The following is a 13,936-nucleotide window of genomic DNA, read 5'->3' on the forward strand; positions in this document are numbered from 1 at the left end:
ACACCCCCATGGCGAGGCTCATGCGAGGAGCCGATTTTCCCCGGAGCAGCTTTGGGGCTGGAAGCCGCCAGCAGCTGGTTCGTATATTCAGGGCTTTGCACACACGCCATAAAAACGAGTCACGGGACAGCCCAGCGGGGAGGAGGCTCGGCGGCGGGGGGCTCTGGCGAGTGCTCGGAGGACGTAGGACCCGCCGACGCTCAGAGCTGCTGCCGTTTGCACACCTTTGAGCGGGGGCTGATGCGAAGTCGGACGGCGTCTCCCCAGGCTGGGGGGTATCTCGCCGGGCAGAGCGTCACGGGGCTTAGAAAGGGCCGATAGCGGGAGAGCAAGCGGAAACCCAGGCACGGGGAAGGGAAACAACTTGCCGAAGGTCATCCCCGGGCCAGCGGCAGAACCAGGAATAAAATCCAGGTGTGCCGAGCTGGTCCTTGGGTTGTATTCACGCATGTGGTTGCATTAACACTGCTGTCCCCGGGCAGGGGCCATTAACCACAGAAATAGTTTCCCAACGCCACCGGTGCCCTCCGGAGCCACGCTGCAGGCTCTGGGGCTGGTTTGCATCTTAGAGAAGGAGAGGTCTGGATATTTGGTGTCCCCTTTTCCCTCGGAGCATCTTCCAAACCCCGCTGGGTGGATGGCGAATGCTGTTGGATGCTGGCTGATAAGGCCAAGTGGTTAAAAACGCTGCCTTTATTTGGAAGCTTATCTCCAAATCCTAATGAAAACAGACACAGAGGGAAGCCGGGGACAGCGGAGGGGGAGGACTCGCACCCCAGCGCGGCGGGGACGGGCTGGGCGATGCTGAGCAGGGGGACCTGGTGGGGTTTGGGGTCTGGCCGGCTCCGGCGCAGGGGGAGGGTGAGATTTAAAAGCTTTGGGGCAAACCCAAGGAACCAGGGCAAGACTGTTGGGTCCCACACGTGGGGAGGGAGAGCCTGCAGGGGCAGCTGCGGTCCCTCTCCGAACGCCCCGAATCTGGGAATCCTCCCTAGGTTTTTTTTTTTAATTAGGGGCTCAATGAGGAAGAAAAACCTTGAAACCACGGAAACGAGGGAGACAAAAAGGAAAATGTCGGCTCCTGCAAGGCAGAGCGAGCTGGCTCCAGCACCCTGGGGTGAGGGTGGGTGCTGCCCCCGCTGCCCTGACCCCTCCTCTGCGGCTGGGGGGCAACAAGGTGACCAGGTTGAGATGCGATAAAAAAACGAGAAGGTGAAAGGAAGGGTCTCGTGCGGGGAGGGACGAAGGGCTTCGCCCTGGAGGGTGCCGAGCTGCTCAGAAGGAGACTGCTTTGGTGCAAGAGGGATGACGGAGGAGGTGAGCAGAGGTTTTTAGGGGATGCTGTGGGGCAGAGAGCAGCTATGGTGGGGTCAGCGATCCCACAAGGAGCTGGACTTTCCAGACAGCAAAATAATATTCCCAGACCAAAAGTTATGGGGTAGCGGGGCTGGGAAAACTGGGGATGAGATGTGTGGATGTAGTCGTGGCTGTGCCGAGCCCCATAAATCACGGTGGTGCGGACTGAAGCTCCATCGAAGGAAATTCTTCCTTGCCAGATTTGGAAATTTCCCCTCAACAACCTCAGTTTTCCCCACCAAGCAGCAGAGACGCGGGATCCCGATTACGGCAAGTGCAAAACCTTACCGGGGAGCCCTGCACCGCGAAGGAGGGGTTCGCTGCCCTGCCGCCCGTGGTGATGGGGGTGCGTGGGCAGAGCCCTATTTTTCCCCGCATTGGGGCTGATCCGGAGCAGTCTGGGGGTGCGCGCCACCATCGCCCCATCGCTCTCGTTCCCCCCATCCACGGCCGGCCGGGCCCAGCTCTGCTGTGCTGGGGGAGAGTAACTTGATATTTTCCTGCACATCCCCCAGAGGGTTTTTTCCATTACACAGACAGAGCGGAGCAGAGCGGAGCTGCCCGCTCGCCCGGCTCCCCCGCCTGCAACCTCTGGCACCGCTTTTCCAGCGGCACATTGTGCAAATGTAACCTTTCAGCGAGCCGCTCCTACGGCAGGAAGCCGGGGGGCTCCGCTCCTGCCAGGAACGCAGCCGGCGCGGAGCTGGAAGGCAGCCCGTTAATCAGAGCCGGCTGACAGCGAAGCACACATCCTGGGCAACAGATTTCTGCTCCCTCTCCCTCGCTCGCTCAGCCTCGCCTTCCCGCTCCTGCTCGCTTCAGCTCGGCTGCGCGATCTGCCCTGCCGTCCCACCCGCCTGCCTCCCCATCCTCCTCCTCCTCCTCCTCTTCCTCCCCAGGCACTCGCTTTCCCTCGCCGTGCCGAGGGAGAGCTGCCCGTGCCGCTTGGCACGAGGCCGGTCGGGGTCCCGGCGGGGACCTGGCACCCCGGCATCCCCCGCAAGGAGGGGACCGGCTGCAGGGAGCGGCGGCAGCGCCGCAACCACGGCAAGGCGAGGCGCGCACCGGAGCGTCCTGCCCATTGCTGGCCAGCAGCGCCGTGCTCAGGGATGCTGTGCCGGTGGACGGGACCCGTGTGTGGCTACGGTGGCCCCCAGCCCTCCCCAGGACCTTGTATGGGGTCCCCCCAGGAGCGTCACCCAGCCGGGGGCTCCCCGTGACGCCGTGGCCAGGGCTGCGCCCCCGGCTCCGGGTCGCAGTCGTTTTCCTCTCTCTTTGGCCGTGCCAGCAGCGCTTTGAGGCAGCGCCTTGCCCACCTCCTGCCTGCTGTAAAAACCGAATGGGAGCTTTTATCTCCCGTGTGGGCAGTAAACACGTCAGAGGGGCTCACCTCCGCTTGTGCCCAGCTTCATCTGGGCACGCCAGCGCATCCGCACCAGTGGTCCCAGCGGCCGCTGCCCTCGGGGAGGGTTTAGCCCTGGCTCATCTCCATGGGGCCGCAGCATCTCACTCAGGGCAGCACGCCAAGGCCCTGCGCCGTATCTGGCGTGCTGGCCCTGCCGGTCTCTCCCCGGGGAGAGGGGTCGGCTGGGTGGGAGCCATGCTGGCTGAGCTGGGGGCTGCGTCCCCGGCGGGGAGGGCTGGGGTGGGATGAGGTGGCCGCGTTGGCCGAGGCGATAGCCGGTGGTGCCAGCTTGGGTGGTGGTCCCCAGGTGCCAAACACACCCTCATGCCCAGGTAAAGTCCAGTGAGGAGGAAAAGCCGGGTGAAGAAACCCCATCGTTGCCTTCAACCGTGCAACAGGCTCCCTTCGATGCCGGAGGAGTGCAGGGCAACGCCGGTGTTGGGCACCTCTGCACCCTCCCTTTGTGCTTGCCAGGAGCGAAAGGCTACCGAAAACGGTGACAGCCAGCTCAGTTCCTCCCCAGCCTCTCCCGCCCCTGCCAGACCGAGCACTGAGGCTTTTTCTCCCCCAGCAAAGTCCCCTTGGAAGGACCAGGGATCCCTCCAGCCAGGGACTGCTGCACGGTGCCATGACTTTGGGGGCAGGATTTATCCCCCTCCTAACTGCAAGTGCATAAAAATCAGCCGTCTAAGCCGTGTGGGGTTCCTGGGCTCACGGGCATGGCCGAGCAGAGATGCAGGGGGCACTTTTATCCCCTCCTGAGATGGGTTTGCTTTGCTGAGGATGAGGGGTTTGATTTTTGGAGCTGCTGAGCCTGCCGAGGGCTGGTCTGTGGGTGCGAGGCCTCTTCCAGCCACCCTCAGGACTCATGCCCAGCCCGGCCGGTGGGGCCAGCACTGCAAACCCCTGCGTTTATTTTTCATGTCTGGTTTCTTCCCGGTTTCGAAGCACTGAAGTGCTGCATTGTAGCATCTGGTTTTGTGGTATTTTCAGCCCAGCTGGAAGCAGGAGGCACTCGAAATTCAGAGATGGAAAAAAAATAATGGACCTGGTGAGATTTTGTCTTCCTGCCAAGCTCACCAAACCCGGGATGCCAGGAGAGCCCTGCTGCGGGCGCAGCATCCCAGGGCCTCACCTCTTCCACCCTCTTCCCACTTTGCACTCTTTGCTCATCCCAGACCATCCTCTCATTCCCAAGTCGCTTTCAGGATGCTGCACAAAGCCTGACCCTGCTGTCGGAGCCTGGACCGGGCAGATGATACAGTCGCTGAATTTATTTCACCTTTTCCTCTGGTTGCGAATTGTCCGGGAGCAGATGGCGATTTTCTCAAGTGTATCCGTTATTCGAAGTCACTCACTGAGACAGCGATGGCTCAAACAAATCCCAGGCCCCCTGCAAAGCCATCATTTGGTCTTTCCATCTGCCCAGCCGCTGCCGTCGGCACGGGCTCGGCTTCCGCCAGCGTGCCGGAGGGAAGTGGGGAAGCAGGAGAGCCGGCGGATGGGGTCAGCCCCCTTGCCTGCACCTTTCTCCCTCTTCACCTCTGCGCGGTGCCCACGGAGCGCAAAGCTCCGGAGGCTGTCCGGAGCGCTTAGGATCCACATCCCAGCTTTGCCGGGGTTTGGGGGGGTTTGGGGCTGCGCTGCCTGGCTCGCATGGTGCCTTCCCGTGCCAGCGACGGGGTGAGGCTAACTCACTGGGAGAGTGCCCAGTTGCAAACTGGAAGCCGCCTCTCATGAGAAGATGCCAGCGGCTGTTTCTGCTGCACCTCCCTGCCTGGCCAGGGGGTAAATGGGGGCTTTCAGGGTGGTGAAACACTGAAACAGCCCCAGGAGACTTCGTGTGCGCAGTGGTCCCTGGGGCACAGGCTGGTGTCGCAGCCGGGGCTGGAGGGACCGGGGATTTGGCTGTGCAGGGACGTGCCCAGCTTTGGCGATGGATGTGACACGGGGACCTGCAAAAGCAGCCCAGGGACAACCACAGGCGGCCAGAGCCCTCCCAGCGTTGGTGGCACCTTGCTGGGGCAGCTTGGGCAGGTCCGCGAGGGACGGGCTTCGCCTGGCCGGCTTCTGCCAACCTCCTGCGGTGCCTCCCAGGGGGGACCTGCGCGCCCGCGGCCCTGCTCCGGCTGCTGGCGGATTGGGAAGGGGCCAGGCACTGGTTTTGATCCAGCCCCAGGATAACACCCCCCCTCAAAAAAACCCCAGTGTAATTGTGAGAATGGAGAGAAACGGGGAGCAACACGTGAATTCCCAAGCTCACTCTCAGCCCGGCACTCGCTCCCTGGAGCTGGGGCATCCTCGCCTTCCCCACCCAGAGAGGGGCTGAGCTGGGGAATCGCTCCCGCCGTGAGCTGCTCCCTCCTGGCTGGATTGGCCTCTTTTTCCTTCCCCACCTTCTCTCTTTTTCCCTCCCGGAGACCCGCGGGGAAGGGCTGGCCGGAGGGGACCCAGTGCCCTCTCGAAGGGGACATGTGGGGACCCCGCTGTAACTGGAGCCGTGCGGGGGGGCACTGGGAGGGGGCCTTGAAGGGTTCACAAAGGGTGAAACACTTTGAAATGCAGTTTCCATTCCCCCCTCCACCTCCCCCCGGGCTAAACAAATACCCCTGGCCGGGAGATGCCTCCCCATCCCACAGGCTTTTGTTCCCAGGCCTTTGTCCAGGGCTGGGGAAGGGGCCGGGACCCCCCAGCCTCCCCGGGGACACCCATGCCGACGGGGTCCTGCGCTGCCCGGGATGCTGAGGGGGAAGGCAGGAGGTGACAGCCGGCTGTGCCCCTCGTCACCGGGCTTGGGGCACCCCGTGAGCCCTCTCGGTGGCCTCCGGCCGCTGATCCCCGGCCACTGATCCCCTTGCCTGCCACCCCACTGCCACTTTTTGCCCGTCCCTGGGAGCTACTCATGGGACAGGTCCTGGTCCATCCTGTCCCCACCATGTCCCCTTCCTGGCACCCCACCACCAGCACAGCCTGCAGGCTCTGCACGTGGGCAATGCCACCAGCTCGTGCCCCCGCCAGGGACACCCCCGGCGCCCATGGGACCCCGCAGGCAGAGGGGCACCGGCTGTGTCCCATCTCAGGGACCCCACAGAAAAAGCCCAAGCAAAAACTTTGTGGGTTTTGGAGAGACCACCGTCCCCAGGAACCCCTCAGGTGGCTTTGCATTTACATGCCAAAAGCCACTTTAATTACACCCGGGGAAGGGATCGCTTCAAGGAGTTTCTTTCTGGGGCAAAAAGTTGGTGGGGAGAAAAAAAAAGACCCCTTTGAACAGTCGAACAACCCCGATGTGACCGAGGGGTCCCCAGTGCCGGCCTCAAACCACTGGCCCTGCTAGCAACACCCTTGCCCTGTGCAGAAGAAATGCCCAGATTAACTCGACGCAAAGGTGAGACTCCAAATGAACCTGCTGGAAACCAAGCCCCGGCTTTGCCCTGGAGCGAGACGTTTCTCCGGTGGGCACATTTGGAGGAAAACGGGATCCTTTGAGATGTCCCCTGTTGTTCCTGCCTCGTACCGGGAATTACAACAAGAAAATAAATGCCCTTTTTTTTTTTTTTTTGGTTGAAACTGTGGAAGTGTCCCTAGGATGGGTGGAAACCGTTTGCCCCAGCCTCACGGCTCCCTTCGTGTCCCCGTCCCCATCCCCACGGGGCTGGGCAGCCAATGCTGGTCCGGCCTCTCGGGCCAGGGATGTGCAGAGCCTTTCCAGACAACAAAAGCTCTCCAGCTGCCTGATTTCCTGCTGCCTTATCTCCCTCCGCGATGGCCAGGTTATCGGGAGGCGGAAAAGGCCCCAGAACACCCTGACCCCAATCACCGGGGGCCGGGAGCCCCGGCAGGGTGGGTGACGGCTGCGGGTGGGGGGCAAAGCTTTGCAAAAGGGGAAAGCGGAGGGCGGTTAGCGCTCGGGGGTCCCATCCTGTGTGGGGCAGAGCCCTTTTTCTCCCACTGATGCCTTCATTGTATGCAGCAGGGTGGGCAAAACCTCCCTGGGGAGCAGCTTTGGAGCCGGGGCAAGCGCCGAGACCTCCAGCCGCCTCCTCGTCACCTCTGCCCATGGGACAGCCCCGGGGATGCTGAGCCGAGCGGAGGAGGCTGCGGGGCCGGCCGGCGGGGAGAGAAGCCCCACGGCCGAGTGCTGCGCTTGTCACCCAGACAAGAGATCAATAACTAATTTCACTGCAGCAGCAGCGCCCGTTTTTTTCCAATAATTGTGAGCCGGCGGTGGGGAATGAGGCTCTCAGCACCGCTCCACACCAGCCTGCACCCGATCAATCGCCACACCGCTGGGGCAGCAGGAAAACTCATTTTTCTCCTTTTCTTCCCTCTCTCCCACCTCCTCCCGCTCCATCCCTCCTCCTCCTCCTCCCGGCGTGGCTCTGGACTGTGTCCCCACGCCAGGTGGGATGCGGGCTCGGGCTTTCCCGAGCCGTCCCCGTGGTGGTGGGGGCAATGGCTGAGCCTCCCGTGCCGCCCCAACAGCCCTGAGCGCTTCGGTCCCCATCGCCTGCGGGCTGGACCCAGCGCCTTGCACAGAGCATCGGTCCCAGCAGCTCGGATGAAGGTGGCAGAGGAGGGTTTCTCCTCTCCTCAGTGGGATCAGGGGCTCCTGAGGGTGCCCTGGCCACCAGGCTGTGACTTTTGGTGGCCCGTTGATGCCTTTGTGTGGTCCAAATATGGCCTCTATTTTTATAGCGATACAGAGGGAAATCTCGAGGTTTTCATGCCCTGAGTGGTTCAGGGCACGAGCCCTGCTGATTTTCTCCCATAATTGTCCTTTATCCCTTCTGCTGCTCTCACCCCGCGGTGCCTCAGTTTCCCCCATATGTACCTATAATAGATGGGGCTGAGAACATCCCCGTTCTGAGCCACCATGGGCTCCACGTCCAGGGCAGAAGGTGGTGCTGGTTCCCAGCTCACAAGGTAGCGCTTGGTTTTGGGGTCCCCAGCTGATCTGTGGGGTCCCGTGAGCCCTGCACCCCCGAGGCAGCAGGGAGCAATGCCGCGCGCTCAGCTGCTCCCTGGGATCGAGAGGTGCTCAGACGAGGGTGGAGACCGGGGCACCTTTGGATCTCTCCGATACCTCCAGCGGGTTTTGGACAAGGTGCTGTGCTTGGGCACTGTGGCGAGGAAGGCTCAGCAGTATGTCACCGCAGCATCTTCCAAGCCCGTCCCAGCACCATACACCCGGTGCAGAGGGCTGAAGTGCGGCCCCCTCGTCCTTTCTCCCTAATTTAAGACCCCCCTCCCTGGTTCCCCAAGAGCATCCCCATGAATTAAACACCGCCTTCACTGCGGAGCGCCAAGCGCTGCCTGCATAATTTCAAAGTTTTATTACTTGCCTTGAAGGCGTTTATCGATTGGGGTCCTCTCCAGCTGATGGAGCTTTTAGCATGGCCTGGGCTGGCCAAGCAAGGCTGGAATCTCAGTCTGTCCAGCTTAGCTAAGTCGTGGCTGAAAACCTCTACGGCACGGGTGCCGGGACACCTCTGATCCCAGAAGCGGGGTCTCCACGTGCACGTCCACACCGGAGCTGTTTGCACTTTGAGATCCCTTTCGGCTTCTCAGTCTCAGCCCAAGAGCTGGTTCCCCCCAGGCCATGCCACGTCCCACGCGGGGTTTAACCCAGAGAAGGATTTTCCTGGGAGGGTTTGAGGTGCCTTTAGGAATCGGGGTGAGGGCTGTTTGGGAGGTTTCTGCCCTGCTGAGACTCCGGGCACCGCTGGCCTTTGCCTTGGGGCGTGGGGATGCTCGTGGGATTTGGGGTTTATGTGCAACACCTACTGTTGAGTTCAAGGGACGGCTTCCCAGTGAGCCACGCGGTGTTTGCACACGCATGCACACGCATGTACACACACGTGTGCTCCAGCGAGGAAACCAGGGGCCTGCCTGCAGGCTTCACCCTGCAGGTCCCCGTGGCGGGCGGGCGGGCTGTCCTCTGCCCCTTGGCTTGGCTTTGGAGAGGAGCTGGGAGCAGCTGGCATCGCCTTCGCTTTCAGGCTCTCCCTGACACTGCTGGAGGCTTCGAGGGCCACCGAGCTGCGAGCGAGGGCCACCTTCATGCCGGGAGGTGGGTGCACCCCGCTAGCCCAAGCACACCCGCACCTCCTGATGCCGACGCCAGGCTCCCTCTCCCCACGCCGCTGCCGGCACCGGGTACCGTGCGCAAGCGGGGGCTTTGCCCGCTCCACCCCTCACGCAGCGCTGGATCTGGTGGCCAGGAACCCCCTTCCGTGGCTGTTTGGCCCCAGAGAAAACGCAGTGGTTGGTGGTGAGCGTGAGCAGGCTGTGGCTCCGTGGCGGCAGAATTGGCCGCTTTCACCCTCTCCTAATTTTTGTGCCCTCGGAGGCCCCCCTGCTCTCGCTCCCAGTTCCCCCCGTCTGTGGGGTTTCCAGTGTGTGGCTGGGCCTGGGTTTGGGGGAGCAGGAGGGGGTTGGTAGGAGCCCCCACGGCTCCTTTAAGAAACCCACAACCGGCTCCAGAAACCAGCTCAAGGTCACAGCGGGAACCTGCGGACTTGGCAGCGGCGAGCGAGGGAGGAGGGATGAAGGGAGGGAGGAAAGCAGCCCGAGATCAAAATGCAATCACAGCCAGGGAGAGGGGACGGCTGGCGGCACAGCGGAGGGGAGCGGGAAGGTGGGGTGCAGCAGAGCGGGGTATGCAGGGGGGTCCCACCCATGGGTGCCCCCCCTGGGGTCGCTGTGGCCCCGACCCCAGCACGGGCCCTCGAGGCTTCGCCACGTCCCCCGACGCAGAGCCCTGCGCCCTCCTGGGTGCTGCCCGACGTGGCCCCGGTGGTCCGAGCCAAGGGAAGTCCCCTGGTGCCCCCCGAGCTGCCCTGGGAACGCTGGGGTCGCGTCCCCCCCCTGGGACTGCCCGGGCTCTGCAGGAGGTTTTCCAGCTCCGACAGGAGCAGAGCAGGAGGGAGCTGCCAGCCGGGAGGGTTGGATCCTGCAGCGGCTCATGGTACGGCCCATTCCCAAACTCTTACCTTATTTTCTTTTTAAAGGTGGTTTTCTTTTTAAAGCAGCAGCTCCTGGAGTCCCGTGATCACTGCTGAGTCTCTGTCTTCATTTCAGGCCAGGAGGACCTTCGGACCCATCCTCACCGGGGAGCACGGGGGGTGGGGGGGGGAATAAGTCTTTAAACGCTCAAAACCCAAGAATTTAATAAAAAATAAATAAAAAGCCCTCAAGATTTCATTTTTTTAATCTTTGGCACTGAAACGAATCTCACAATTCTGGGTGCTCCGACTTGCCCTCTGGGCAGGTAAAGCCGGGTGAAGCGAAGGCAGCAGAGATGACGCTAACCCAGGGTGCTCACAGCTGGGTTAGCCCATCCCCTCCCGGCCCCGGGGCCTGATCCTGCCCCGTAGGCTGCAGCACATTTACCCGTTCAGGGAGCCGCTGGCTTAACACATCTGGGGGCTTTCGGGGGACAAGCAGGAGCAAAGCTTGGGCAGACCCGACACTGGAGGGTGGCTGCGGCCAGGCTGGGGCTGAGCTGCAGCTCCGAAGCAGCTCATTCTGGGGTTGGTTTGGCGATGCCCGATTTTAATTTTCATCAGCAGAATTAATCTGTGGAGTTATTTTCCCTTCCTCCCCCTCCCCTTCCTCTCCTCCCAGCTTTATACAGAGAATTTGATCATTTCTCCCAGGAGCTCGGCACCATTAACATTCACTCCCAATGCACGCGAGCCGCGCTGCATCACCAAGTGCTGCCGGTGCTGCCGGCTCCGGTACTCGACCCCGGCTCAGAGGGGACCTGGGCATCAGCTTCTCCCTCCCACAGCCCGGGCTGGGAGAGCCCCTCCGCCCTCCGCCTCCACGCCGGGCTGCCCCGGCACAGCAAGGGAGGGTGGGATCCTGGCTGCCGGCTTTGCTCCGCTGGAGCTTGGGCTTTCCAAGAAAAGGAAAGCCGAGGGGCTCTGGGAAGAGCACCCAAGCCAAGCGCGCAGCCAAGGCTTGCACGACTTGGTGTTTTAAGTCACGCAGATTGGTAACCTGGGGCTTTCCCAGGGTCACGTGAATTTGCAGGCTTTGGGTTTTCATTAATAAAGGTTAACAAATAACTTATTATTATTATCATCATTGTTATTGTTCGTTATTATTTAGTATCATTAATGTTATTAAATACTGCAGACCAGGCTGCCTTCCCCAGCAATGGCACCGGGGAGCTGCAGTCAGCACAGCCTCATCCAGCCGGCACCGTGCTGGCCGGGCGCCTGGGCTCTGTATGCACTATAGGTCTGTGTGCTATAGATCCACGTGCAATGTATGTAATCTATATGGGAAGCAGCCTGTGCTGAGACTTTGCTTTCTTTGCTCAGCTGAGGTCTGAAGGGGTCCAAGAGCTCGGGCAATTGGGAAGGGAGGAAACAGGGAGCCTCAGGGGTCTAACGTGTGGGTGGTGGGGAGCGCCGTCGCCCGTGCCCAAACCCGGCCGGGTTTCACCCCTGGGGTTCCCCAAAAGCCTTTTTGACCCCCGTTTCCGACCCTTCTCTCCTCCGCAGCTCCCCCAGCAGCAGCACTAACCGATGCGCAGCCACCGGCTTTGCCTCCGAAGGGTTGCTGATGTGCAGCAGCAGCCCCGCGGAGGGAAAAGGGACTTTTGCAGCAACTGCTGCCCTTCGGATTTAATTGAAGGCAGCGGTGGCAGCGTCTGCCTGCGTGCAGGCACAAAAGCCCACCTGCGCCCACCGCGCTTAACCATTGCCTTCCTGGACACGAGCCCTCCCGGGGTGTCCCGCCTGAAATGCAATCGGCTCCGAATGGGAAGTGCAACTGAGCCGGCCCAGCCCAGGAAGAAAAAAAGCAGCAAAAGAAAAACAAGTTCAGAAGCTGGAAGGGAAAAGAAAGGTTAAATCCTGCACGTGCTGCCATCCCCGTCACCCCACAGCTTGTCCCAGGCAGGCGCGGAGGCGAGGGCGAGCCTCACGCTGCCGCACGCCCTTAGCAATAGCTGAGATGGTCGGTTTGTCCCACCACGGCTGTGCAGAAAGGGGTGAATTTTGCTTTAGCAGGATTTCTGCTTCAACACAGCCTTTTTTTTTTTTTTTTTTTTCCCCCCCTCCTTTCTGGCTATGGAGAAGGGAGCAGCTGAGTGCTGAGCCTGCCACAGCCCAGCCGCGCTGCCGGGCAAGGGCAAAGAGGCGTTAGCTGGGACGAGGAGCCAAGCGCTTTATTTTTAGTCTCAGTTTAACAAGTATTAATTAATAAGAGTGTAAATGCTAATGCCGAGATGACACAAACTGCGTTGCCTGAAATGAATGTTTGGGACTTGTCTGTGCCAGGATTTACAGCCGGGTGGGTTCACAGGGGCTAAATCATTGCTCAAACTGCGAGGATAAGCCGGCTTGCTACTGCTGAGCCCGGCATTGGCCGTGCCGCGATGGGATGTGCCGGGGGCTTGGGGCTGGACTCGGGGCTGGGTCCCCGGCAGCGCCTCGCCATGCCACGCCGGCTCAGCCCTCCCTGGTAAAAGCTCCCAGGAGGTTTTGCAAAGTGTGGGTCATTTTAGTCGCACCCTGTCAGGGCTGAGTGGGTGCGGGGTCACGCCTTGCAGGAGGATTTATTGGCCCAGTGAAGACTAACTTTGAAAAAAAAATCTTTTTCCCACCCTCAAGTCCCTCTGTCCTGCCCGTTCCCCGCCCGTGGCTTCTTGCCCCAAGAGCTCGGCTTGGCCAAAGGGTTGGGAGGAGGCTGGGGAGAATGCGCAGGTGAAGAAATACCCCTGGGCAGCACGGCACAGTGAGTTTGGGCCCGTCAGCACCAACACGCCGGCTGGGCTCGTTGGCAGCACAAAAATGAGGCACTTGAAGCTCCATCAGTATTTAGGCTGTAGAGTTACTCGGATGCGAAGGTCCGGTGGCTGCGGCGCTTGCCCAGGGCACGCGGGGCTGGAGACCTCCTGCCCGCGGGGGGAGCGCGGGGTCCGGTGCTGGGGGCGCAGGGCAGCGGGTGGGAGAAGGGGGAGCGGGGCCGCGCTCTTGGCAGAGAGGCAGGCGCTCAGTCGGGCCGCGTCCAGGCCGGGTTTTCCTCCTTCTTTCTCCTCTCACAGAGGCAGGAGGGAGCTGCTACCGGCCTGACGCCGCTGCTCAGAGCTGCCTCCAGCAAGCCCTGCTCAGCTGGGACGTGTGGATGGAGTGCGGGAGGCCGAGCAGCGTGGCCAGAGTGAACTGTGCACGTGCCATGCATGGGAGCCAGTGCTGAGTGCGCACACTGCATCCTCCCACTGCGCACTGCATCCTGCCAGTGCACACTGCATCCTCCCACTGCACACTGCATCCTCCCACTGCACCCACTGCGTCCTCCCACTGCACACTGCATCCTCCCAGTGCACACACTGCATCCTCCCACTGCACACTGCATCCTCCCAGTGCACCCACTGCGTCCTCCCACTGCACACTGCATCCTGCCAGTGCACACTGCATCCTCCCACTGCACACACTGTGTCCTCCCAGTGCACGTGCCATGAATGGGAGCCAGTGCTGAGTGTGCACACTGCATCCTCCCACTGCACACTGCATCCTCCCACTGCACACTGTGTCCTCCCAGTGCACACACTGTGTCCTCCCAGTGCACACTGCATCCTCCCACTGCACACTGTGTCCTCCCAGTGCACACACTGCATCCTCCCACTGCACACTGCATCCTCCCAGTGCACCCACTGCGTCCTCCCACTGCACCCACTGCGTCCTCCCCAGAGTGCTCGCTGCATCCCCCACCCACGAGCTGGGGCAGAGGTGGGATCTGGCAGGAGTGCGCACATCCCATGGGGGGAACCAGGTCCCCCATCCTTCCCATGCTAGGAGGGCTGGCCTTCACCCAGGGGTGCTCGGCTGCCATTTCGGGAAAGCCAGAAAGGGCCGAGCTGCTTTTCTTCAAAGGTCCGGAAGGATACAGCGCTGCGAGCGTGCAGAGAGGTGTCATGGTGGTTGGGGGGGAGCAAGGGAGGGATGCTGGGGTGCTGCATCAGGGCTCAGCAGTGCTGGAAAACCCCCAGTCTGGGGGTTTGTGTGCCCACCGGAGCCACCCTGGTCCCTGGGGCTGGGTGCTTGCTGCTGCCACCCACAGTGGTGGGCAGTTGGGAATTAGAGCAAATTATTCAGCCCCCCACCATCCAAGCCGGCAGGTAGCCCCGTGCCGGGGTCACCCCTGCCTGCACAGCAC

At 61.5% G+C, this 13,936-nt stretch overlaps 1 protein-coding gene across 17 annotated transcripts in view; it reads left to right on the forward strand.

Annotated features, from left to right (window-relative positions):
- Positions 1-9,881, forward strand: part of LOC142418077 (uncharacterized) — a 127,154-nt gene extending 117,273 nt beyond the window's left edge. For 9 of the 17 annotated variants that reach the window (XR_012778180.1, XM_075519416.1, XM_075519407.1 and 6 more), the window contains one exon: positions 2,256-6,320. Coding sequence is in view for 10 of the 17 variants with exons in the window: in XM_075519416.1 (XP_075375531.1) it covers positions 2,256-2,576 (321 nt within the window). In the remaining 7 variants the exon portion in view is untranslated. Of the gene's footprint in view, positions 1-2,255; positions 6,321-9,774 lie in introns of those variants that run through there. The other 8 variants (XM_075519405.1, XM_075519411.1, XR_012778181.1 and 5 more) reach the window with 7 other exon arrangements.
- The last annotated feature ends 4,055 nt before the right edge of the window (positions 9,882-13,936 follow it).

Source organism: Mycteria americana, chromosome 17 (assembly GCF_035582795.1).
Source record: "Mycteria americana isolate JAX WOST 10 ecotype Jacksonville Zoo and Gardens chromosome 17, USCA_MyAme_1.0, whole genome shotgun sequence".
Taxonomy (NCBI): Eukaryota; Metazoa; Chordata; class Aves; order Ciconiiformes; family Ciconiidae; genus Mycteria; species Mycteria americana.